The 27,275-nt window shown below is 44.0% G+C and overlaps 2 protein-coding genes and 1 long non-coding RNA gene across 5 annotated transcripts; all 3 read left to right on the top strand.

Moving 5' to 3' along the window:
* The first annotated feature begins 6,997 nt into the window (after nt 1–6,997).
* On the top strand, nt 6,998–14,818 carry LOC137240905 (augmin complex subunit dgt2-like). 2 transcript variants are annotated; one of them, XM_067767847.1, is made up of 3 exons: nt 6,998–7,341; nt 7,410–7,919; nt 14,684–14,818. In XM_067767847.1, the coding sequence occupies exons 1-2, from the start codon at nt 7,089–7,091 to the stop codon at nt 7,916–7,918; spliced, it is 762 nt and encodes a 253-aa protein (XP_067623948.1). In that variant the 5' UTR covers nt 6,998–7,088; the 3' UTR covers nt 7,919; nt 14,684–14,818. The 2 variants fall into 2 exon arrangements, with proteins under 2 accessions (XP_067623948.1, XP_067623947.1); XM_067767846.1 differs by lacking the exon at nt 14,684–14,818 and having other exon boundaries at nt 7,410–8,383.
* On the top strand, nt 14,690–20,803 carry LOC137240903 (polycomb protein esc-like). Of its 2 annotated transcripts, XM_067767845.1 has the most exons (4): nt 14,690–15,137; nt 15,204–15,402; nt 15,538–16,450; nt 19,675–20,803. In XM_067767845.1, the coding sequence occupies exons 1-3, from the start codon at nt 14,821–14,823 to the stop codon at nt 16,429–16,431; spliced, it is 1,410 nt and encodes a 469-aa protein (XP_067623946.1). In that variant the 5' UTR covers nt 14,690–14,820; the 3' UTR covers nt 16,432–16,450; nt 19,675–20,803. The 2 variants fall into 2 exon arrangements, with proteins under 2 accessions (XP_067623946.1, XP_067623945.1); XM_067767844.1 differs by lacking the exon at nt 19,675–20,803 and having other exon boundaries at nt 15,538–16,555.
* Nucleotides 20,804–24,908: 4,105 nt separating this feature from the next.
* LOC137242757 (uncharacterized) lies at nt 24,909–27,025 on the top strand. Its single transcript, XR_010950358.1, has 3 exons — nt 24,909–25,042; nt 25,968–26,038; nt 26,105–27,025. It is a non-coding gene; the product is annotated as an uncharacterized lncRNA (long non-coding RNA).
* Nucleotides 27,026–27,275: the final 250 nt, after the last annotated feature.

The raw sequence follows: 27,275 nt of genomic DNA, 5'->3' as shown, positions 1-27,275 counted from the left end.
GCTACATGGTTGTCGGAGCCGGAGATGTGTTGAATATTAGTGGTGAACTGGCTTATAAATCCCAGCTGTCTGATCTGGCGTGGCGACGACTTGTCTGAATTTTGGCGGAAAGCGTAGATCAGCAGTTTATGGTCGGTTCTTACAACGAATTCGCGTCCTTCAATCCAATGGCGGAAATTTTTTATTGCCTCGTAGATTGCTGTTAACTCCCTGTCATACATACTGTAATTTTGTTGCGCAGGCGATAGTTTCTTGGAGAAGAAGCCGAGCGGTTCCCAGGTGTTGGTGTGTTTTTGTTCGAGAACGGCTCCTATTGCTGTGCTGGATGCATCGCAAGTGATTCGAATATCAGCAGTGGGTAACGGATGCGCTAAAAGCGTTGCGGTTGCAAGTTGCTCTTTGATCGCAGCGAAAGCTTTTTCGGAAGCGTCTGTCCATGGCACCGGTCTTCGGTCATTTTTCTTAGACTCTTTTAAGAACTCGTTGAGTGGCGCCAGGACGTTAGCGGCGTTTTTTATGTGGCGTCGATAAAAATTGATTGCTCCAATGAATCTTCTCAGATCGATGATTGTCTTCGGCTTGGGGAAATCGCGTAGTGATTTGACTCGGTCTGGCAACGGTGCTGAGCCCTGTGCTGTGATACGGTATCCCAGAAAATCGACGGCGGTTGAACCCAGTATGCATTTATCTGCGTTAATGCAAAGGCCAAACTGACTCAGTCTTTGGAATACCAGGCGGAGGTGTTGCTTCTCATTGTTTGATTCTCGATGTAAGCATATACGAAGTCCAGTCCGGATAGTGCTTCATTTATGAAGCGTTGAAACGATTGGGCTGCGTTACGGAGACCGAATGGCATACTGACGAACTCATACAAGCCAAACGGTGTGATTACAGCTGTCTTGGGGATGTCTTCTTCTGCTACTGGTATATGGTGGAACGCACGCCGGAGATCAATTGTGGAAAACAATTTTTTTCCTGCGAGGACGGTGGTATAGTCCTGCAAAAGCGAGATCGGATAACGGTCTGGTATGGTCTGCTCGTTTAGCCTTCGGTAATCTCCGCATGGTCGCCACTCTCCGTTCTTTTTCCGAGCCATATGGAGTGGACTAGCCCAGGGGCTATTGGATGGTCTGGCGTGGCCTAGTTCGACCAAAATCTGAAACTCTTCTTTAGCAACTTTGAAGCGTTCGGGGCACAGCTGGCGTACACGTTGGACGCAAGGTGGTCCGGTGGTTGGTATATAATGCTTTATCGAGTGCTTGGTGGCCGTACGGTTCGATGGATCATCCAGTAATTCAGGAAATTCTCTGAGGATGTTTGTGAATTTGCTCGGTTTATTGAGGGCCATTATCGCTGTGATTGGTGCTGTTGTGTATGCACCTGTGCTGCGAGAACCCGAGTTGGGGTCTATGATACACCCCCGTTTGAGGTCGACTATTAGTCCGTGTTCGTGAATTAGGTCTGCACCGATGATTGGGTATGGTACGTTAGCCATACAAAAAATCCAATGAATTGGTCGACGGAGCCCAATATTGAGAGTCAGCTCCTTTTGTCCGAATGTTTCGATGACAGTGCCGTTGGCAGCCTGTAGTCGAAATTGGGTTGATGTTAGTTTGCCCTGACGGGGAGGGGGAGTGACTGAAATATCCACGCCAGTGTCGACGAGGTATTTTGTGCCTGTTGTGCGGTCGTAAATGAATAGTCGGCGGGGTGTTGGTTTGCCGCCAGTGGTCGCCGAAACTACTGGGGGCATCTTGCGTTTCCCTGATTCTGTGAAAATGTGCATGGTTGTGTGCATCTATTGGCACGTATCTCGAACCTGCGATGATAAAAGCAGGTGGAAGGTGGTGAGCTGTTGGCGTTCGGGCTTTGAGGTATGTTGGGTGCCTTGTTGGAGGACTTGTTCTGTCTGCCTTCTTCTCCGAACGCAGTTGTCATTGTTAATTTTTCAACCTGCTTGGCTAATATGTTGATTTGTTCTCGTAAACTGCTGCTTGTGTTATCAGCTGTATGTGCGACTGGCATAACGTAACGATTGTCGGAGTAGCGCTGAATTTCCATTAGCCGATTTGCCACCAGTGCGAGTGTGGCGTTATCAGGTTCGTTAGATGCAGCTAGTGCTAATTGTACCTGAGGTGGGAGTCGATCGAGCCAAATTGTGCGGACGAACGTAGTATCTAGTTTGTTTCCGCCCAGTCGATTGATCTCTGAAAGTAGTTCCGATGGACGTCGCTCGCCCAACTCAAGACCAGATAGACGCTTCCCAAGGCAGTCGGTTCTATGTACCGGAGCGACTCGGGATTTTTCCCGACCAAGGACTGTCATTTCAGTGTGACCCCATTTAATTTGTTTCGTCCCTCCCACAAATTGTCATCCTCCCAGCAGCTCCTTGCAGCAGGACTGCTACATATTCTCTTACTCCGGGAAGGTATCGAACCCAATCCGGGTCCGACTCCTCACCCCGGTCCTGAGAAATGGTTTTGCTGCATTTGCCAGAAAAGAATCTTTTTAGGACGGTCATACTCTGTTCAGTGTGTCTCGTGCAAGGGATGGTTGCACCGGACAGGTTGTTCTGGGCTTGATCCCAAAACCCGACGTCCACGTAACTTTTATAAATCTTTTGTGGCTCCTTGCTGCTCACGCCCAAGGGCGTCCCGTAGTCTACGCCTAAGCGTATCCCCACTACCTTCCAGCAGCTTCGCTGCTCAGCAAGCCACAACAAGTACCCGCTGCTGCTCGCGCCCCACGGCGCCAACAACTCAAACAGCTGATACCACTCATAACTACTACCTTCGTAGTAGAGCTGGTAGCAATGCTGAGCATCAGCCCCTGCCCCCGTCTTCTTCCCCTCCCCTCTTTTCTGGCAGCAATCGTGCAGGTCAGGGAAACAGACTCTTAGTCCCTGCCTCCGTTTGCACCGTCTGCCAGCACAGAATATATAGGTTTGCGACATCCGCTCAATGCAGCTCCTGCCTTGGGTGGTGCCACTTTCCTAGATGTTCTGGTCTCCGCGACGGCAACCCCTCGACGGGTTTCATCGCGCCATGTTGCCAGGTCGCAAACCCAAATCATCCGGGTACCCCAATGCTTGCCCAAGGGCGCCCAGTCCCAAGGCCACAACAGCAATTGCGTCCTGGCCTTCCACAACCTAGGCGTAGTCACCCCTCACTTACCCCTAGAGTGGCGGCGTCACCCCTCATGCACTTCAGAATTCTGCAGTTCAACTGTAATGGACTAACTGGGAAGATTACGGAGATAGTCGATTTCATGAAGCGGCACAACATCCGCATTGCTGCGATTCAAGAGACTAAACTCACAGCAAGATCTGCATTGCAGGCCTGCTCTGGTTATAATGTCCACAGGAAAGACCGCGAGAGCGGAAATGGAGGCGGCCTCGCGTTTATTATACACCACTCTGTGCAATATCATATATTTAATCCTGGCATCAACCGCAGTGACAATGTCTTAGAACGTCAAAGCCTATCTGTCCGGTCAGGCGATGCAAATCTAGAAATCATCAACATCTACATCCCTCCTGTCACCTGTTGCCCCAGTGGATACCGCCCTAATATCGAGGCCTTACTCACTGGCAACAATCGCATTATCTTAGGCGATTTCAATGCCCATCACGACCTATGGCATTCAAACTTGCGGGCGGACAGTAGGGGTGAGATGCTGGCGGATCAAATAGACGAAACGACGTTCTGCACAATTAACGGAGACGCCCCCACACGTATGGTAGGAAGCTGTCATAGCTCGCCAGATATCTCAATCGTGAGCGCAGAACTCGTAAACTGCGTCAACTGGCAGCCGATGATAACATTGGCATCCGACCACCTGCCCATACTTATTTCGTTCGAGCGTACCGCCGACTTCATCGTCACCGAAAAACGCACTTTCATAAACTTCAAAAAAGGAAAGTGGGAAGAATATAAATCTGCAACAGACAGCAGCTTTGCTGCCCTCCCTATCCCGACTGATGCCCGCCAAGGGGAGCGTGCCTTCCGTAAGGTCATTGAATCCGCCTCGGCACATTTCATTCCCGCCGGGAGAATTCCCGAAATCCGGCCCCACTTCCCGGCGGAGGCCGCGAGCTTAGCGAGGGAACGCGACCTTATAAGACAGCTTGATCCAGGCGACCCCCAAATAAGGGATATAAACCAACGCATCAGATTGCTTGTGGACGAACACAAGCGGGCGAAATGGGAAGAGCACCTAAGAGATTGTAACCTCTCTACCGGTGTAGGTAAACTTTGGTCCACCGTAAAGTCCCTATCGAATCCGACTAAGCACAAAGACAAAGTTTCCATCGCCTTTGGCGATAAGGTGCTGTCGGATGCGAAAAAATGCGCGAGCGCTTTCTGCCGACAATATAGACGGAGAGCCAATAGACTTGCACATAAACACAAACTCAGCGCGTCACCAATTACCATCACCGCTAGAGAGGTTGAGGACGCCATTGGTCGCGCTAAACCATCCAAAGCAGTGGGCCCAGACGGCATAGCCATGCCGATGCTTAAAAACCTAGGGAAAGAGGGTTTCAAATATTTAGCGCATGTCTTCAACCTGTCTCTTTCCACCTTTGTCATACCCGAGAAATGGAAAATGGCCAAGGTGGTCCCGCTACTAAAGCCTGGGAAACCAGCTAACGTAGGTGAGTCATATCGTCCGATATCTCTCCTATCGCCAGTGGCAAAGACGCTTGAAGCCATTTTGCTCCCTCATTTCCAAGCACATTTGCAGCTAGCCCCTCATCAGCATGGCTTCAGAAAACTCCATAGCACTACCTCCGCGCTAAATGTCATTAGCACCCAGATAAATTGCGGTTTGAATCAATATCCCCACCATAGAACAGTACTCGTAGCGTTAGACCTATCAAAAGCTTTTGATACGGTCAACCATGGCTCGTTGCTGGAAGACCTGGAAGGGTCTACCCTTCCCCCATGTCTTAAAAGGTGGACCGCAAATTATCTGGGTGGTCGGCAGGCATCGGTGCAATTCAGAAACGAAACATCAAAACAAAGGAGAATTAAACAAGGGGTGCCACAGGGTGGTGTCCTATCCCCGCTTTTGTTTAATTTCTACATATCTAAGCTACCTTCACCACCGGAAGGAGTCACAATCGTTTCCTACGCCGATGACTGCACAATAATGGCCACAGGCCCAGGCCCAAAGATCGATGAGCTATGCAATAAAATAAACGGCTATCTCCCTGATCTCTCCAGTTTTTTCGCCTCGCGAAACCTGTCATTGTCACCGACTAAATCTTCCGCGACCTTATTTACAACATGGACGCCCCAAATGTCGACCATATTGAACATCCACGTCGATGGCACTACGCTACCGACTGTCCTACACCCCAAAATCTTGGGTGTGACGTTTGATCAGGATCTACATTTTGGTGCGCACGCAACCGCAATTGTTCCAAGAATTCAGAGCCGTAATAAAATCCTCAAATCCCTTGCTGGCAGTACCTGGGGAAAAGATAAAGAAACGCTCTTGACCACATACAAAGCAATTAGCCAGCCGATTACGTGCTACGCGTCACCCATATGTTCGCCAAGCCTAAAAACCACCCACTGGAAGAAACTACAGGCCTGCCAAAATACTGCTCTCAGAATCGCCACGGGCTGTCTTCTTATGTCCCCAGAACACCATCTGCATAATGAGGCGAGAATACTCCCCATCAGGGAGAGAAATGAGATGCTGACCAAACAGTTTCTGTTGAATACCCAGAAACCTGGGCATCCCAACAGACATCTGATTGACGAACCAGCACCGCCTAGGGGCCTAAGGAGTCATCTCCGTAAGCATTTTGAGGAAATACGGCACCTGAGAACCCAGCCGTATGAAGCGGAAAAACACAAGCAGGTCCTTGGTGAACTCCATAGACAGGCGTCGGACCTTTATGTCGGGAATTGCCCGGTGAATCCAGTACTTGAAGAAAAATATCCAGAACTCGCAGAAGAGGAACGCATACTCCCGATGGAAACGCGTGTCACTCTTGCTCAGCTTCGTTCTGGATACTGTAACAGGTTAAACTCTTACCTATCCAGAATCAACCCCGACATACAAAATGTATGCCCTGCTTGCAATGTGTCCCCACATGACACCAACCATCTCTTTAATTGTAATGTGGAACCAACGCCTCTAACACCCCTTTCCTTATGGTCCACCCCTGTTGAAACGGCAAGTTTCCTTGGACTCCCGTTAGAGGATATTGATGACAATTTGTGATCGGTCGCGGCTATTAGGTGGGGCGAGCATTGCTACAACAACAACAACAAGGCCAGATAGAAGCATTTTGAATTTACGTTCCTGTGAAATACTAAATGGTTGACTAGAACTTGTTTCAGTGTATTATACTTATCGGTTTGGGGAGGGTTTGTAATGACACCCTCTACGATGATAAGTGCATCTTGATCCAGCCGGCTGACTACCGCGTAATATTTCGTTGGATCGGAAGTGATTCTCCTGAGCTGGAACTGCGCCTCGACCGCGGCAAACCACAGCTGCACTTGTTGCGTCCAAAATGGAGGTAAATCAAGTCGCTCGAATTTATCTATATGTGTCGCTAGTTGTTGATTACCAACTGCTTGCAAACCAGCGTTGTCGTTCTGGCTTTCTGTTGCATTAGTGTTCATATTGAGTGTGCTGACCAATTATTGGTATATTTATTAAAATTGAAGGGGTCACCAATTATGTGGGGATAAATGATTTCCACATCTAATTAAACGTTTATTTAACTTTAAACTGTACGTTTATTTGTCAATAAAATCCAACTTAAAACTAGTACAAAATTTATGCGTGTCAATTTCAGAAGTTCTAGAAAGTTAATGCTTGGGAACGAAAAAAGAAGTGTTCCTACTGAATACGATTGTAGTAACAAAAAGGAATAAGAAAAAGTACCAATTCCGAAATAATGCTGCCACCCGTGACAGAGGTGTGTAGAGTTCCCACAACTTTTAAACAATGCCTTCCACTCTATTCGCAACATAACCTTATATTACTTATTCTTCATCAGGGCAAAAGGAGCAAAATATCCTGCAAGGCGACAAATTTGGTCAAACGAATCCGTCAAAAAAGTCATGTCGGATTCAAATGAAACATTAAGCATTTTGAATGCAGAAGCTCGCAAACAAATGGAACTGAAACGTGATAGCGAATTGCATAAAATCAGAAAGCTTCGTCTAGTACTGGATAACTTGCAGAAAATAAGAATGAAAAAATTAGATTTACCAGATAGTGGGGAAAATGTAGAGCAAGCACTTAAAGTGCTTGATGTCAACAATTATTTGCAATTGAATGGTGGCGGTAGCGGTGGAGATGATTGTCTATTAGGTAAGTAAACATCGAGTTCCTAGAAGCACGACACAGCCACAAATTTTCAATGTTGTCTATTAATTTAGGTTTGAAGGACTTGCGCGAAACGATTAACCTAACATATACAGAGCGCAAAGCCATACGTGAAGAGATAATCGCCGTGTTGCGTTTGAATTTACAGCCAATCGTGGATTTTGGTCGAAAATTAAAAGCTGAAATACCTGATGTATTTGTTGCGCCCTCAACACCACCCCCTACTGGTCAATGTATACCCAGAATTTTGCCCGGTTCAATGCAAATTGTGGCGTTGGAGGTGCAACGACGCGCAATCTTGCAAAAGTTGTTAGAAGTGCGTAATCGAAAATGTGCTTATTTGAAAGCTGCTACAGAGTTGAAAATGGGACCATACTTGGCACATGAGCTGGAACTTTCATATGCACAAGGTCGTCTAACACAAGAGAAGGCAAATATATTGAGAGACTACTTCACGAATGAACTATTAACACGTACTGAGCATAGTGCTAAAGCACTAAAAGAAATCGACGGATATATAGATGGAGAATTGGAAAAAATAACTGTGGGAGAATCTAATTGAAGTACGTGTACCATTTTAGTTATTTATGTATTTTTTTTCTAAGTATTTGAACTAGGCCTTGTTTTATTTTACATATAATCTGGCACATTGTTTCAACTGTTTTAGAGCTAAATATAACAAAAATATAAGTTACAAAAAATTTTGGAACAAGTGCAGAATACATACATTTGTCAAAACAAAAAAAAAAAATCGGACTTTATAGAGATTTCTATGCTGATTCCAACGGTATATTTCTTTTTTGGTGCAAATGAAAGGTTTGGGGGTAATTCCATGAAAAAAGGCGAAATTATGAATTTTTCAAATCAAAATATCTCCGAAACTAGTGGATAGATTTAAAAAATTAAAAAATCGAAAAATAACTTATAAAATTACCTTTCATCTGATGTATATATATCTTTAACTTTTCTAGTCTTCATTTGCCAAAAATTTGAAAAAGCTCTTTTTGCATTCTTGAATGAGCTGATATTACCTTATAACTCTTATGTTTATTGTAATGTTAGCCGATCCAACACCGGCTGCACCATGCACAGTAATTCTGCGTAGAACACCTTTCTGCATAGGCGGCCTTCGGCCGCGCTTATAAAAAAAACCCTGTGCTACGCCATGCCAAGTCCGGGTGTGTGGTATAACCGTGGCTACCGCCTTAGTGATGTCCTTCTGCGTAGTACACCCTTCTGCGCAGATTTTTGTGAATATATAAAGCAGAAGGGTGTATTACGCAGAAGGACATCACCGTGGTGGTAGCCACGGTTATACCACACACCCGGACTTGGCATGGCGTAGCCCAGGGTTATATTTTATAAGCGCGGCCGAAGGCCGCCTATGCAGAAAAATGTCCTACGCAGAATTACTGTGCATGGCGCAGCCGGTGTCGGATCGGCTAACATAACAATGAACATAAGAGTTATAAGGTAATATCAGCTCGTTCACGAACGAAAAATTTTAAATAGTTTACCTTTGACGTATATTTTAGTAACAAAAAATTAGCAATGTTATACATTATGTATTTTTGCAATTAATTAATACAATGCATAAACCCATACATACATAAATAACATCATATATATACCTACATCCATACAAATAATTGAACTCATATGACACCTTCTTTGTTTTTCACCCCTAAATAATCAAGTTATACCTTCTAATATAAAGATATATATACCAAATTAAAGGTAATGTAATTATCTTCAACACGGTAGTATTAAAGTATTTTGTCAATAACACTTTTTTTCGACTTATTATTCGATTTATGATAAGCAATCATTTTCCCATAAAAACATAATTTTATTATAGAAATTACTTCTAAATATAGATGTTTTATATATCAAACAAAACCTTGTTTTATTACCCATCTAAAGACATTACAATTTTCAAGATTGACTCAATAGTTTCAAAGATATTTTGTTTTAAAAAATGTAAAAATTACCTTTTGACGTGGAATTACCCTTATAGCTATTATTTGCACCAAAAAAAAGTATACGGTTGAACTCACCATAAACACCACTACCGACACTCATATAAATTTTTTTAATTTGACAAATGTATGTATTCTACACTTAAGTCCAAATTTTACCTGACAAGCATTGTTAAAACAAAAGTTGTGCATGTTAAAACCATCATCTTAGCGAGAATAGAACCTAAGTGCGGTGCTCATTTAAAACCAATGCAACTACTCTTCAATAGAGAACAGCGAAGAGTCAGAATCTGCAACACATCACTGTAGTGTTTACCAAGCGGAAATGCTGGCAATAGACAGGGCTGTGAATCATCTCGGGTCTTTGCCTAAGGATGGTAAACACGTGTTTATTTTCTCAGACAGCCAGGCGTAGGTTGGCCATCCTTGGTAAACCTTTTCTACATGGCCTTGCTGAGGTCTCTAGCTATGAAGTCAAGGCTCTAGAAAATATATAAATTCCACGAAGTGGTTTGACCCCCTTTAGGCAGGGTAAGGGTCCCCTTTGAGGCCGTATAGGGTATTACAATGGGCCCATTGGTGGCCTAAGTAGTGAGCTGTTACCAATGGTGTCCATCTCAGCCCTCGCAACCTAACCTAACCTACATAACATGTAGTGATATCGAATTCGTACAATATCACTAACTGGGTCATAGAGGACAACATAACTAACAAAAAAGAACTTACCAGCGGCGCTTCCCAAGGCAGTCGGTTCTATGTACCGGAGCGACTCGGGATTTTTCCCGACCAAGGACTGTCATTTCAGTGTGACCCCATCTAATTTGTTTCGTCCCTCCCACAAATTGTCATCCTCCCAGCAGCTCCTTGCAGCAGGACTGCTCCATATTCTCTTACTCCGGGAAGGCATCGAATCCAATCCGGGTCCGTCTCCTGACCCCGGTCCTGAGAAATGGTTTTGCTGCATCTGCCGGAAAAGAATCTTTTTAGGACGGTCATACTCTGTTCAGTGTGTCTCGTGCAAGGGATGGTTGCATCGGACAGGTTGTTCTGGGCTTGATCCCAAAACCCGACGTCCACGTAACTTTTATAAATATTTTGTGGCTCCTTGCTGTTCACGCCCAAGGGCGTCCCGTAGTCTACGCCTTACCCCCCACTGTTCTGGTCTCCGCAACGGCACCCCCCGACGGGTTTCATCGTGCCATGTTGCCAGGTCGCAAACCCAAATCATCCGGGTACCCCAATGCTTGCCCAAGGACGCCCAGTCCCAGGGCCACAACAGCAATTGCGTCCTGGCCTTCCACAACCCAGGCGTAGTCACCCGTCACTTACCCCCAGAGTAGCGACTTCTCCCCTTATGCACTTCAGAATCCTGCAGTTAAGCTGTAATGGACTAACTGGGAAGATTACGGAGATAGTCGATTTCAGGAAGCGGCACAACATCCGCATTGCTGCGATTCAAGAGACTAAACTCACAGCAAGATCTGCATTGCAGACCTGCTCTGGGTATAACGTCCACAGGAAAGACCGCGAGAGCGGAAATGGAGGCGGTCTCGCGTTTATCATACACCACTCTGTGCAATATTATATATTTGATCCTGGCATCGACCGCAGGGACAATGTCTTAGAACGTCAAGGCCTATCTGTCCGGTCAGGCGATGCAAACCTAGAAATCATCAACATCTACATCCCTCCTGCCAACTGTTGCCCCAGTGGATACCGCCCTAATATCAGGGCCTTACTCACTGGCAACAATCGCATTATCTTAGGTGATTTCAATGCCCATCATGATCTATGGCATTCAAACTTGCGGGCGGACAGTAGGAGTGAGATGTTGGCGGATCAAATAGAAGAAACGACGTTCTGCACAATAAACGGAGACGCCCCCACACGTATGGTAGGAAGCTGCCACAGCTCGCCAGATATCTCAATCGTGAGCGCAGAACTCGTAAACTGCGTCAACTGGCAGCCGATGGTAACATTGGCATCCGACCACCTGCCCATACTTATTTCGCTTGAGCGTACCGCCGACTTCATCGTCACTGAAAAACGCACTTTCATAAACTTCAAAAAAGGAAAGTGGGAAGAATATAAATCCTTTACAGACAGCCGCTTTGCTGCCCTCCCTATCCCGACTGATGCCCGCCAAGGGGAGCGCGCCTTCCGTAAGGTCATTAAATCCGCCTCGGCACATTTCATTCCCGCCGGGAGAATTCCCGAAATCCGGCCCCACTTCCCGGCGGAGGCCGCAAACTTAGCGAGAGAACGTGACCTTATAAGACAGCTTCATCCGTCGATAACACTCCCCAAAGCCTTCGGGGAGCAACCTTATCGCTACAACAACAACAACAACAGCTTGATCCAGGCGACCCCCAAATAAGGGATATAAACCAACGCATCAGATTGCTTGTGGATGAACACAAGCGGGCGAAATGGGAGGAGCACCTAAGAGGTTGTAACCTCTCTACCGGTGTGGGTAAACTTTGGTCCACCGTAAAGTCCGTATCGAATCCGACTAAGCACAAAGACAAAGTTTCCATCGCCTTTGGCGACAAAGTGCTGTCGGACGCGAAAAAATGCGCGAGCGCTTTCTGCCGGCAATATATAATGCATCCTACGGTCGACAAAGATAGACGGAGAGCCAATAGACACGCACATAAACACAAATTCAGCGCGTCACCAATCAACATCACCGCTAAAGAGGTTGAGGACGCCATTGGTCGTGCTAAACCATGCAAAGCAGTGGGCCCAGACGGCATAGCCATGCCGATGCTTAAAAGCCTAGGGAAAGAGGGTTTCAAATATTTAGCGCATGTCTTCAATCTGTCTCTTTCCACCTTTGTCATACCTGAGAAATGGAAAATGGCCAAGGTGGTCCCGCTACTAAAGCTTGGGAAACCAGCTAACATAGGTGAGTCGTATCGTCCGATATCTCTCCTATCGCCAGTGGCAAAGACGCTTGAAGCCATTTTGCTCCCTTATTTTCAAGCAAATTTGCAGCTAGCCCCTCATCAGCATGGCTTCAGAAAACTCCGTAGCACTACCACCGCGCTAAATGCCATTAGCACCCAGATAAATTGCGGTTTAAATCAATACCCCCACCATAGAACAGTACTCGTAGCGCTAGACCTATCAAAAGCTTTCGATACGGTCAACCATGGCTCGTTACTGCAGGACCTGGAAGGGTCCACCCTTCCCCCATGTCTTAAAAGGTGGACCGCAAATTATCTGGGTGGTCGGCAGGCATCGGTGCAATTTAGAAACGAAGCATCAAAACCAAGGAGAATTAAATAAGGGGTGCCACAGGGTGGTGTCCTATCCCCACTTTTGTTTAATTTCTACATATCTAAGCTACCTTCACCACCGGAAGGAGTCACAATCGTTTCCTACGCCGATGACTGCACAATAATGGCCACAGGCCCAGGCCCAAAGATGTTGTTGTTGTTGTTGTAGCGATTAGGTTACTCCTCGAAGGCTTTGGGGAGTGTTATCGATGTGATGGTCCTTTGTCGGATACAGATCCGATACGCTCCGGTAACAGCACCATTAAGGTGCTGGCCCGACCATCTCGGGGACGATTTATATGGCCACATTAAACCTTCAGGCCATCCCTCCCTCCCCACCCCCAAGTTCCCTGAGGAGCTTGGGGTCGCCAGAGCCTCGTCTGTTAGTGAAACGGGATTCGCCGCTCGACGGTGAGGTTGACAATTGGGTTGGAGAAGCTAAATATTGCGCTACACAACCCCTTGAATCCCAAAGATCGATGCGCTATGCAATAAAATAAACGGCTACCTCCCTGATCTCTCCAGTTTTTTCGCCTCGCGAAACCTGGCATTATCACCGACTAAATCTTCCGCGACCTTATTTACAACTTGACGCCCCAAATGTCGACCATTTTGAACATCCACGCCGATGGCACTACGCTACCGACTGTCCTACACCCCAAAATCTTGGGTGTGACGTTTGATCAGGGTCTAAATTTTGGTGAGCACGCAGCCGCAATTGTTCCGAGAATTCAGAGCCGTAACAAAATCTTCAAATCCCTCGCTGGCAGTACTTGGGGAAAAGATAAAGAAACGCTCATGACTACATACAAAGCAATTAACCAGCCGATTACGTGCTACGCGTCACCCATATGGTCGCCAAGCCTAAAAATCACCCACTGGAAGAAACTACAGGCCTGCCAAAATACTGCTCTCAGAATCGCCACGGGCTGTCTTCTTATGTCCCCAGAACACCATCTGCATAATGAGGCGAGAATACTCCCCATCAGGGAGAGAAATGAGATGCTAACCAAACAGTTCCTGTTGAATACCCAGAAACCTGGGCATCCCAACAGACATCTGATTGATGAACCAGCACCGCCTAGGAGCTTAAAGAGTCATCTCCGTAAGCATTTTGAGGAAATACGGCACCTGAGAACCCAGCCGTATGAAGTGAAAAAATACAAGCAGGTCCTTGGTGAACTCCATAAACAGGCGTCGGACCTTTATGCCGGGAATTGCCCGGTGAATCCAGTGCTTAACGAAAATTATCCAAAACTTGCGGAAGAGGAACGCATACTCCCCAGGGAAACGCGTGTCACTCTCGCTCAACTTCGTTCTGGATACTGTAACAGGTTAAACTCTTACCTATCCAGAATCAACCCCGACATACAAAATGTATGCCCCGCTTGCAACGTGTCCCCACATGACACCAACCATCTCTTCAATTGTAATGTGGAACCTACGCCTCTAACACCCCTTTCCTTATGGTCCACCCCTGTTGAAACGGCAAGTTTCCTTGGACTCACGTTAGAGGATATTGATGACAATTTGTGATCGGTCGCGGCTATTAGGTGGGGTGAGCATTGCTACAACAACAACACCTTACCAGCGGGTAAGGGGGTAAGAATATACCCGCGGTAGGTATGCCTGTCGTAAGAGGCGACTAAAATACCAGATTCAAGGGGTGTGTAGCGCAACCCTTCAGGTTGCCAGCGCAATAGATAGCTTCTCCAAACACAATTGTCACAGACAAGGCTCTGGCGACCCCTCCTCATGGAACTTGGGGGTGGGGAGGGCGACGATGGCCTGAAGGTTTAATATGGCCACATAAATCGTTCCCGAGATGGTCTAGCACCTTAATGGTGCTGTGGTACCGGAGCGTACCGGATCTGTATCCGGCAAAGGACCATCACATCGAAAACACTCCCCAGAACCTTCGTGGAGCAACCTTATCGCTACAAAAACAACAACAACAACAACTAAGTTTTTTTTCTGAAAATTAAAATTTTCGAGTTTCCCGCCATGCTTGCAAAATACTTCCTTTTAAAATATTAGTGGCAACATTTGACATTATATATTCCCCAGCATGGTCCGCCAACCCCTTCTCCAAAAGAAACCGTCCTACAGCTGGCACTTCACTTTTTGCGCTTTTGCTTTATATATTATTTTCACAACATAAACGGAGACGCCACAATACTTTGCAAAGAAAATCAGAACTATCAATGGTCTCCGATGATATACCAGAAAATGATATTATTAAAGAAACAACTCGCAGCAATACCGGAGAACCACCAACCGTGCTACCTACATCAACAACTACGCCACCACAACTATATTTAGCCAACGATTGGGAAATTCCAGCAAATACTACCGTAAATTCGTTAGGCGCCAGTGAAGAAACTGATGAAGATAAAGATGAGACAGGTAGTGTAGGGAGCACAGAAACTACAAATACATCACGTAGCAAATCGCCTGGTCATCGTAAGACATTGAAATCACAGAAGGCAAAAAAAATTGTGAAACCACTTTATAAATATACGTAAGCGAAGTTTAAAAAGTCTTACTTAATTTTTTTCTAGTTTTATTTTTACTCTTCCGCCCTTAGATACCATCTACGTGAAGATCATGGACAACCAATATTCGGTGCACAATTTAATCATCATCTTTGCAGGGAGCAAGCAATTTTCGCCTCTGTTGGGAAGGATCGTATATCCATTTACCAGTGTCCGAGGCGGAGCCAAAGCACTGATGGCGTTGCAAATGTAAATGGCATAGAATTATTGCAGTGTTATGCTGATCCAGATGTAAGTACCTAAACTTTTCTCAAAAACCGTTGGCAAAAAATTATATAAGCTATGTGAAGATTAAATACGTAAATTTAGTTAGCTCTTTTACATAGCCCTACACAAACAACTAATCAATTGCCTTCCCTTTCTCAGCCCGATGAAAACTTTTACACTTGTGCTTGGTCTTTTGATCCTGAAAATGGGGATCCCATACTTGCTGCGGCCGGCTATCGTGGCGTGATACGTGTTTTCAACCCTTCAAAACATATTTGCACAAAACATTATATTGGGCATGGGCATGCAGTCAACGAACTTAAGTTTCATCCCAAATGGCCTCAAATGTTACTATCAGGAAGCAAAGATCATTCGTTACGTTTATGGAATATTCAAACAGATGTATGTGTAGCCATATTTGGTGGTGTTGAAGGTCATCGTGATGAAGTGCTTTCTATTGATTTTGATTTACGTGGCGACCGTATTATGTCCAGTGGCATGGATCATTCATTGAAATTGTGGCGTTTAGATAAACCAGCTTTTAAGGATGCTTTCGAGAATAGTTGTGTATTTAATACAAGTAAAAATGCTGCACCCTTTCCTACGATTAAAGAGCATTTTCCTGATTTTTCAACACGTGACATACATCGTAATTATGTCGATTGTGTACAATGGTTTGGTGATTTTGTGCTATCAAAGTCTTGCGAAAACTCAATTGTCTGTTGGAAGCCTGGTAAGCTGGAACAAGCGGATGTAAAGCCTCACGACTCTACCACAACAATTATACATCATTTTGATTATAAGGAATGCGAAATTTGGTTTGTACGTTTTGCATTCAATTTTTGGCAAAAAGTTTTGGCGCTCGGCAACCAACAGGGTAAAACATATGTATGGGAGTTGGATAATTCAGACCCGAATTTGACTAAATGTAGCACATTGGTACATCCAAAGTGCACGAGCGCTATAAGACAGACGTCGTTCTCTAAGGATGGCTCTATTTTAATATGCGTTTGTGATGATGGTACAATTTGGCGTTGGGATCGTACTAATTGAGGTGTGAGTGATACATCAAGTAAGGACAACAGTATTTATATATGTGTTAAAATATAATATACTTAGGTTATTATTTACAATTAATTATGATTAAATAATTTGTCGATTAAAGAGTTCAAAATAAGTTTCTTGAATGCACATACGTCTTAATCTTATAGAAGCACTATATTATTTTGCCATTGCTAAAGTTTTAAAGAAGTGCTGCAAGAGACTGCGCTTGGTAGCGTTAAGATTGTAGTTCCAGTGCTTAGACCAATAACGCGATTTCTGGTCAAATCCTCGGCTGTTCTCCTAATCAACTCTGCTTGCATTATTCATTCGGTCGTTCCTTCCACATGGAACCTTCCTATCTTTATGTCAACCATGCCAATACTTTTGCGTCCCCTCGGTAGTATGTTCGACGTACCAGCAGTAACCTTACCCAACCAAGGTATGTTATTTCAGTTTGATGTTGTTGTTGAAGTTCTTTTTATCTGTATGAATTTTTTCCATTTTGGGCCGAATATAACATCAGCCACCATTTCGTGGCATGAAGTTCAGAGAGTTCCAAGAGCTCATCAACGTATAGTTGCTACGTCGTTCGCCAATATGTGGGGAAATTAAGCGACGATGATGAACTTCGCTTTGCTACCGATTGCTCACAGCAATGATGTATCGACCCATTGTAATTTTGTTTATCAGCGCTGTTGGCCTTTTTATCTTAGCGGCTAGTAGTCGTTTCTCCAATTTTATAATTCTCCATCTTCGCACGCATTCAGTCTATCTTTGGAATATATCGTGTGCGTAAAGCTTATACCTTACCTAAAAAAACAAATCCGCCTTTGCCAACGCGTTGGTAAGCATTCGTATACCATTTTTCTTCCCATTTTACTTTCTAAAAATTTGTTTATATTATCCTCCACAGTTGAACGCCATTGTAATTCTTTGAATAGTGGAAACTCTTCGCCAGCCTTTTTCATGCGCCTCACAGCTGTTTGATAACATTTCCACAGTTGTAGCTCCACAACAAGTAATTCAGCTAATCCGCTCAATTTCTGCAAAAATGTTTGCAGTCCATCGTCACCATGATTTAAATGAATCCACATTGTTATAGATAAGCAGAAAATTGCATCAAATTTACAACGTCCATGTTTGCTTAAATATTCATTCAATTCTCCATATGCCTCTTCATTCATAATATCCAAGTGGACATAACTTACACCGGTGCAGTGCTCATTGCCGATTTCTGCGCATTTAATTAAATATTCGTCAATATCAATACCAAGCATTTGTATTCGCATATTGGGCCCAAGACATTCCTTCAAAAATTCGTACATAAGTTGTGTGAGATTTCCTGCGTTGCAACCAACATCGAGCACCAAGTAAGGCTGGGATTCAAGGGGTTGTGTAGCGCAATATATAGCTTCTCCAACCCAATTGTCAACCTCACCTTCGAGCTGCGAATCCCGTTTCACTAACAGACGAGGCTCTGGCGACCCCAAGATCCTCATGGAACTTGATGGAAGTATTGTTTTCAAAAAACCGTTAAACTTAAATTTTTTTTAATTATTATATTCGTAATTGATTGGTACTAGAAAAGTGTGAGCACACTCAGCAAAAGCTGCATTCATCTGCATGTTTATTCTGTATTTAACACAATTTATGTGTTTCATTCAATTACTTCATTCTTTCTTCGAATGAGTTCAGGAGTGCAGTCTTCTTCCACTACCAAAGAGGATAAATAAAATAAGAGCCGTCACTCGTTATTTTGTGGCGAGTATCTCGCTGGAAATTGAAAAAATTGATGCCGAATGTTTTCTGAGAGGGCCACGAAAATGTATAGAAGACATTTATAAACATCTCGCCCAAAAAAAAAGTAGCGACTACCTCTCAGTATACATCGAGTAAATGCCAAAAAAATAACGAGTGACGGCTCTTATTGTATTTATCCTCTTTGGTAGTGGAAGAAGACTGCACTCCTGAACTCATTCGAAGAAAGAATGAAGTAATTGAATGAAACACATAAATTGTGTTAAATACAGAATAAACATGCAGATGAATGCAGCCTTTGCTGAGTGTGCTCACACTTTTCTAGTACCAATCAATTACGAATATAATAATTAAAAAAAATTTAAGTTTAACGGTTTTTTGAAAACAATACTTCCATTAAGAAATAATAATACTAAAAGCTAGAAAATAATTAGGTAGGTCCTAGGTACTAGTCATCACACTCCTCATCAATCTAGGGCATTGATCAGACAATTAAATAAATGATGCGTAAAATTTCTATTGTTAGTCGTAAGTAAGACCAACTGAACCTTAATCAGGTTATGCTACGCCTCACATTTATAGAAATTTCACGCGCCCAGCGCTTTTTTTTAGAAATGAATAGAAATATGTAGTCTGATTTTCAGTATACACATTTGAAAGAGAATCTGATTTGAGACACAAATGGGCAATTCATGGCTGTCCAATTTAATAAAAATAAATGTAAGGCGCGATAACCTCCGAAGAGATTTTAGGCCGAGCTTCTCTTCCAATTTGCGTCGTGCTCCTTTTTAATTTTTCCTACAAATTGGCGGGACGCGACCTACTTGTTTTATGCCGATTCCGAACGGCATCTGCGAGGCAGATGAGTTTTCTCTGAGAGCTTTCTTGGCAGAAATAGACTCGGAGTGCTTGCCAAAGACTGCCGAGGGGCGACCCGCTCAGAAAAATTTTCTTCTAATTGAAAAACTTTATTTCTAAAATTTTGATGTTGCTTTGCCCGGGCTGTGAACCCAGGGCATTCGGTGTGGTAGGCGGAGCACGCTACCATCATACCATTGTGGCCGCCAATTTAATAACCGCAAGCAAAAAACAAACCTACATCCCATTCTCTGGCCATTCGCGACAGCCCATTGTGAATTCATACAAGTGAAAAATCTTTCTATTCCTACATTGCCATACCTACCTGTCAAATAATAGCCAAGGCGAATCCATACCAGGTGGTGGCAAAGCGAGTTTAACCAATTCGCCATACAGAAGAATGTCAAGTCAAAAGAAAATTTTCATTGATTTCGATTAACTGACATGTTGCAGTACAAGGCGTTGTATGGAAAATTATCAAGAAACAATCAGCTGTTGGGATAACACCACCTCCCTGCAAAAGAGCAGATAGGCGGCACTATGTTCCACGGCCATGGAAATCTCTTCCTTTTAATTGTAGCAATATTTAGGCATGTACAGTAGATGAATGCACAGTAACTATAGTTTATATTGCAGGATTGTACGGTGTCAAGGGACGGCAAATCCCAGCATTTTTCTTTATGCGAAAGCAGTCGAAGCAATTACCAACTACACCGGCCATAATTTCAGTCATATCATATTATCAGACGGACAATATAACATTACGAAATGGCAGATTCATATGCGGAATTGGTGAAGGGTAGGACGCTTGCATCCAAACTTATCAAACGACTACTAGCTAAGTTCTAGGCGGCTGAGGCCTGGAACGAAACAGTGGTCAACATGCAAAAATCAGCTCTTGAGAGGCACTGGACCTCATTCCAAACCAAGCAGCTGTCCATCGCGGAACTCGTCAGCATCGGTGAGAGTGCGCGTGACCGAAATGAGTCAGTGGCCATTAAAGTGGCGAATTTGTACCATGAAACCAAACAACGCTTGGCTGCGCTCATGGTTGTAGCTAACCCTAATCATAATCGCCCATTGCCCAAAATATCGAAAATTATACTGGGTAAATTTGATGGAGATTGACGTTTTTCAATCTGCCTTAGAAGGCGAGGCGCGCAAATGTACAGGCGAAGCTGAGCATCGTGACTTGCATGATCTGGACAGAATTTGGAAGAAATTGGGATAAACATATGACAACCCATATCAGATAGTTACTGCGCATGTTAATCAGCTGATCGATATTCCCACTATGGAGTACGGGCAAGCGGATACGTTGCGTTCGATCATCGATACAGTCGAGCAGGAATGTAGATCGCTTAACCGATTCGACTGCAACACGGACTCCTGGAGTCCATTCTTGGCCGTGTACATACTGCGCAAGTTAGATAAGTCTACTAGGGCTGCGTGGGAAATGGACAGGAACCCCACTGCTCCCCCATCGCTAACAGAGCTATTGCCATTTTTAGAAAGGCGTATTTTCGCTATGCGCAATTTAAGGGGAAATAACCATGACCAAGCAGGGGCTCAGGAGAATCGGGAATCAGGCGATCCACGAGGTAAGAGACATATGGCTGAGAGGGGTGATCATAACACCAAGCGGCCAAGGCCCACCAACGAGTCTGCGGGTGGCAAGCAAGTTGCAAATCCACTACCGAACGGTAAGACTGCAGACGTCTGTTCAAATTGTAATGGTGGGCACCGCACCGTATTACAAAAGCACTACTTTTTTTTCCAGGTAGATGCATCTTTTGTTGGTGGCGCAAGACTATTTAGCTCCTTTGCAATGTTTTCCCAAAATTTGTTAACCTACTCCTTTGGGCACTTTGTAAAGCCTTGTGGCATTTCAGGTTGCTGCTGCTGTAGGTCAAATAAGGGGGAAGATTGTTGGTAATTTTTGACCTATTATAACAATAGATTGTAATTTAATGTGATATGTATACCACTTTTAATAATATACTTACATTTTATTTGTTTAATATGCCTTTTTATTCTGAATTTTTAATGATTTTACTTTTCCCGCAAGCTGATACGCGTCGTAGAAAATTTGTACGAAACTCTACGATTTGACAGTTCGAATGTGTTCAGTGAAGGCTTTCTACGAATTTCGAACTTACGATGGATTCAGTAAACGTACTTTCGTAGAATTTACGAAAATCGAGTATACGATGGATTCAAGAATAGGGCTGTAGATATGCAAATGGAACGATTCTGGGCAGTCAATGACAAGGAGGATCACGTACCTCTGTCCTTGGAGGAACAGCGTGCGTAAGACATTTTCACTTCAACACACTCTAGGGATGAGAACGGACGATACATCGTAACCATACCACTAAGGGAAGATACAATTAAGCTTGGGCGCTCAAGAGAAACGGCGTTCAAAAGATTTGTTGGGTTGGAGAATAGACTTAAGAGGAATCCGGACATGGCAGCCGCATACAAGGATTTTATGCTTGACTATATTAAATAGGGCCATATGGTACCGGCTCCTCCCGCTCCAGAGGATACAAGCCTATCATACTATATACCTTACCACATCATATCCAAAAAGAAGTTTCGGGTGGTTTTTCATGCGTCCTGCAAAACGTCATCAGGAATATCGTTTAACGAACAGCAGTTGCCTGGAGGCAAGCTTCAGGCGGATCTGTATGAAACCGTTTTATTGTTTCGTACGTACCGATTTGCATTAACAGCCGACATCGTTAAGATGTTTCGGCAAGACAAGATACACACTGACCATTGTAATTTCCAGCGGATTTTCTTTCGCCCTGAAATCGACCAGCCTATCGGTGAATACTTTATCACTCGGAACGCTACAAAACTTTTATGTGGACGATTTCCTGGGTGGTGCAGAGTCGGTTGAGGAGTTGAAAATCTTGCACGAGCAGATGACAGGCATGCTGAAGGCGGGCGGTTTTCAGCTTTCAAAGTGGGCAACCAACAACATGGAATTTGCTGAGACCCTCACAGGTGACGAACCAGTCGAAGTTCAACTCCAAGGCGGCTCAGGAATTTTGGGCATGATTTGGGAGCCGAGATCAGACAATATGTATATCAAGGTATATGAGTATCCGGTGGATAGCACCAGGCCAATTACCAAGCGACAAATCATCAGCAATATTGCCCAGGTATACGACCCAACCGGACTGTATACCCCGGTTATAGTTGCTGGGAAAATTATCATACAGGAGATCTGGAAACTGAACCTGGGCTGGGATGATGTGGTACCGAACACCATCATGGAGCTGTGGTCATCGTTTCAGAAGAGCATGATTGTGTTGGCTAGCATCCCTGTGCATAGATGGACGTCATTCTCTAAAACATCAACAATGCAGCTCCACATATTTTCGGACGCATCGAAGTTGGCATATGGAGCTTGTGCTTACCTCCGATCAACGCAGCCAGATGGGACAGTAATGGTACGTTTGATCACGCCTCGAAATAAAGTTCCCCAATTAAGGCGCAGACCATCCCTCGACTGGAGTTAATGGGTGCAGTAATGAGCACAAATTTAGGCAAACTTGTCACAAAGGCGTTTATGTTAAGAGAGATTGACACGTTCTATTGGTGCGACTCCAGCATTGTGCTCTACTGGCTAGGAAAGAATCCTCAAGCGCTCAAACCATTTGTGGCACACCGAGTTGCAGCCATCCTAGCCTCTTCCTCCATCAACGAGTGGCGGCACGTGCCAGGGGACCAGAATCTTGCTGACCTATTATCGAGAGTTGTACTGCCTCCCAACTAAGGTGTTCGACGACATGGTGGAACGGACCATTGGGGCTTCAAGGGGAGCTTGATTCCTGGCCATCTCGCACGCAATGCAGCCTCTCCGCTGACGATGTAACAACTGACGGAACTGAGTCCAAGGTAATACCCCTTTGTGCTTCTACTGATAGCGGCTTTGTACCTTCACAGACAAATCCAGACATCGGGGGCAGTCCACCCCTAATCCAGAGATGTTCTTCGTTAAATAAGCTACTTCGGACAACAGCCTTCGTGTTTCGCTTCATCGATGGCTCAAGGAATAAGAGCCGTAATGTTGCTGAACATCCTGCACATTTTCAAGATGTAACACCGGTGTCGCCCACGGAGCGTGATGGGGCGGCGAAGTATTGGGCACGCCAGGCACAGACAGAGTTCTTTTCGGGGGAGTGGAAGGCCCTTCAGGAGAAGAATGGAGTTCCTCCTAATTCAAAGTTGTTGCAACTCTGTCCATTTGTAGATCCGGACGGCGTAATACGAGTTGGAGGACGACTAGGTAAATCAAATCTGCCTGCAGAAACCAAACACCCAATTATAATCCATGCGGCATCAGCATTCGAAAAGCTTATAATGTGGGATGCTCATAATCGGGCCATGCACGGGGGCACGCAATTGACAATCTCCATCATCAGACAGAAGTTCTGGATTCCGAATGTTAGGGCTGCTGTGAAAAAGTTGATCAGAAGCTGCGTCATATGTGCACGATTCAGAAAGGATATTTATTTATTTTTATTTATTTATTTATTTATTGCTCAGCAATTGATGGGTCTGCTGTCGGCCTCCAGAACGGAGCTAACCTTCCCATTCGCTGCCGCAGGAGTTGACTTTGCAGGACCCTTCGAGGTTCGAAAAGCTTCAGCTGCATCAATGAACCTGCGACTAGCCGCCTCAAGGACTTACAACCCCCTACGACCGTCAAATGCTGGGTGGTGGTTTTCGTGTGTATGACCACACGAGCGGTACACTTGGACCTTTCACATGGTCTTTCCGTTGAAGCATTTCCCGAGGTGTTTACCAGATTTGTTAGCCGACGTGGGCATTGTTCTAAGCTCCACAGTGATGATGGAACTAACTTTGATGGAACAAACAATGAACTACAAAAGGTTCGTCAAGAATGGAAGAATAAGATGCCCATAGCGGAACTGACCAATCTCGGGACAACCTGGCAATTTAATTCTCCCGCTGCACCTCACCAAGGTGGGTTATGTGAGGCTTGTGTAAAATCAATGAAGTACCACCTCCGAAGGGTGATGGGTCGCCGAATACTGTCAGCAAATCTGCTATATACAATCCTTACGCAAATTGAATGCTGTTTAAACTCGCGGCCATTGTCACCCCTGAACGACGATCACAACGACTTGAAGATTTTGACGCCCGGCCAATTTCTGATTGGAAGACCCTTGATGCATCATCCTCCAGCAGAAGATCTTACAAAATGCAATGATAACCATCTCACCTTATGGGGTCAACAGCAGAAACTAACCCAAGCGTTTTGGCGTCGCTGGAAGAACGACTACCTTATATCGCTGCAAAAGCGCACAAAATGGTACTGTCCTCGTGAGATATCAAGCCTGGTGACATTGTAGTGGTCTTAGAGGAAAATCGTCCTCCCGCTATTGGCCAGTAGGGCGAGTCGAGCACGTTTATCCTGGCATGGATGGATTGGTAAGAAATGTAAGCGTCAGAACCTCCACAGCTATTAGAGACCGTCCGATCCAGAAACTTTGTGTACTACCAATCGAACACCAGTAAGTTATCGGGCCCCCGCTGATCCGGAAGGGGTTTTTTCGCCTGCCTCTTCTAGGAAGGTTTTCCCTCTCTCCCGTGCACGAATGTGGGATCAGCTTTGCGAGCCTTTTCCATTGTTGGAGGGGGCAGGATGTATTAAATACAGAGTTATCGTAATACTAGCTGATTATCACACATGTGAAGCAAGCTTAAGAACGTTACTGAAAATACAATACGCAACAATCGAAAATCTGGCAACCATCGTATTTACATTCTCTATTTTGGTTTTTCTTGCCTCCTTTACTTCAGCAATTACTCGTGTTTTGTTTTGCTTTACTATAAAATTTGTATGTGACAATGAAATGAAATAAATGAGACTAGAACACTGCATTTTTGAACGTCAACAGCGGTGTATTATTTTGGAGGCGTAATTTGTTCTCTTTCTTGGCAAGTTCCATGGTACAATAACCAGGTAAAAGCATCAGAGTTGCATTTTACATTTTTTTTTCATCCGAAGGTGGTCATAAAATGTCAAACTTTGTTTATGTTTACATTTTTTGTTTATTTACTTTTGATGTGAAAATTGTTTAGGTAATTCTTTACTTTAGCTCACAACTACTAAAAGTCATCCAAAAATATCGGGAGAGGTGTCAAAAGACGCGCTTTGGACGCAGGACCACGAATCCGAAAACGGAAATTGGAAATTTTATTTCTTTCCAGATATATTTACAAAGTTGAAAATTTTCATGCGGCTGTAATTTTGATGGTGTTGTGTACCCACAAAAAAAAACTGTGGGTAAAAGTGTTTTGCGTGGATATAGATTTGGTCTCCCACGGTAATTTTTTATAAGCGCGGCCGAAGGCCGTCAACGCAGAAAGGTGTTCTGCGCAAAATTACCATGGATCCCACCCTCGGTTTCGGAGGTACCCGCGGGTCTTTTTCGGTTTTTCGTTAATATCTTTTGAACAAATTAAAATTTTTAATTTCCGCCTTCAGATTATTAATACTGATGTCAAGACGCGTCGTTTGACACCTCTCCCGATATTTTTGGATGATTTTTAGTAACGTATTAGCAGTCGGCCCCTCAACTACACTATTACCTGCGCAAAAATACTATGGATTCCACCCCCGGTTTCTGAGCGCTCCGGTGCCATTTTTCAGTTTTTTGGGAATATTTTTTGACAGAAATAAAATTTTTAATTTTCGCTTTCGGATTCGTCGTACTGAGTCCAAAACACATTTTTTTGACACCTCTCCCGATATTTTTGCACGAGTTTTTGCAGTTGTGAGCTAGAGTAAATAATTACCCCGCAAGATCAAGGAAGAGGAAAAATTGGGAAAAAGCTTGTGGCGTTAGCTTCCCTAAAATGGCTTAATTTTTTCGCTCCATTTTCAGGCCTGTGACCTTATTGTGGGAGCTCATTTGATGCCCAACTCCACTCCATCGCTATATTTACCGTCTTTGATGTAAATATTGTTTCCCGAATGTTGTAAGATAAAAAATATAATATAATTTTATGTATGACTTAGCAGTGCTGATGAAGAGTTTGTAAAAAACGGAGGTTGTCTCATCGTCCCCAACGGTCATTCCTACAGTTATCTACCAAAATATCGGACAATACTTTCGCCGCTACAACGTGAAGGAAGGACGAAGGATAAATAATAAAGTCCCTTCTACATGTTCGCTTTTTTTTAAGTGACACCGTTGGAGCGAAAGGTCAATACTTCGCACGGGACAGCTGCAGCACACAAACGGATATGCATGATGTACCACGAATAAGTCGTGAACCCCAGACGCAGTAACCTCCCCTAGTTTCAGGGCCGCCATCAGTTTACAAAGAGCGAAAATATACTATACAAGTATACGCAAAACGGCCCTTATCAGGGCCAACACTAGTCAGCAAAGAGAAAAAAAAATGCTAAACAATTATACCTACGAAAAGCGACCCTTATCAGGGCCACAAACAGTTTGCGAAGAGAAAATATTGCTAGACAATTATGTTTTACATGCTATAAATTTACTTTTGGATTATTTATATCATCCATATGATGACAAGAAAAAACTGGAGTATAACCGATACTGGAGTTGAAAACGGAAATATTCCAAGCCAAACTTTTACCGTAGCAGGTACCGATACCAGATCCAACCTAAAGCCGAAATTGCTACAAAAGCCTCCTGGCTAGAGCCAGAAGGAAAACCCGGAACCGTAATTAAAGTCAGTACTACAACCGAACTAGTATCCAAAAATTAAACCGAAAGAAAAATCGGTTCCGAACAGAGAAGCCAAAAGAAAAATTGGATCAAAACAACCATGAAATGGCGCTGCGGCATAGCGACTGATTTGAAATTTTCAACACACCCGTGCTTTTTTTAATTAAAAAAGATTACATCTAAAGACATGGAGTACATATCCTTCAAAGAAATCTGCACATCAAATACAGACACGACGAGTTTCCAACGTTAAACGTTATTATGTATATATGTATCTTCGATATTTATTAGGTTACTAAATTACTTAATTTTTACTTTACAAAATACATGAAATTTAAAATAAATCAGTACTTATTCATGAACATACTATTAACTCAGAATTTTATATACAATCTCATCCCAAATTTTCAACATCTCTTGGAGACAGTAACGTTAGTATTCATAGATACATGTATTGAAAATAAGGTCCACTACAAAAAACATTTAGCAATA

This window comes from Eurosta solidaginis, chromosome 2, assembly GCF_040869045.1.
Source record: "Eurosta solidaginis isolate ZX-2024a chromosome 2, ASM4086904v1, whole genome shotgun sequence".
In the NCBI taxonomy this organism is placed as follows: Eukaryota; Metazoa; Arthropoda; class Insecta; order Diptera; family Tephritidae; genus Eurosta; species Eurosta solidaginis.
The sequence above is the reverse complement of the archived record's forward strand: the minus strand, read 5'-3'. Positions and strand labels throughout refer to the sequence as shown.

Coding starts and splice junctions, on each gene's coding strand:
- LOC137240905 (XM_067767847.1), top strand. CDS start 7,089: ATGTCGGATTCAAATGAAACATTAAGCATTTTGAATGCAGAAGCTCGC. Junction 7,342..7,409: donor TGGAGATGATTGTCTATTAG/GTAAGTAAACAT, acceptor CTATTAATTTAG/GTTTGAAGGACTTGCGCGAA.
- LOC137240903 (XM_067767845.1), top strand. CDS start 14,821: ATGGTCTCCGATGATATACCAGAAAATGATATTATTAAAGAAACAACT. Junction 15,138..15,203: donor AAACCACTTTATAAATATAC/GTAAGCGAAGTT, acceptor TTCCGCCCTTAG/ATACCATCTACGTGAAGATC. Junction 15,403..15,537: donor AGTGTTATGCTGATCCAGAT/GTAAGTACCTAA, acceptor TCCCTTTCTCAG/CCCGATGAAAACTTTTACAC.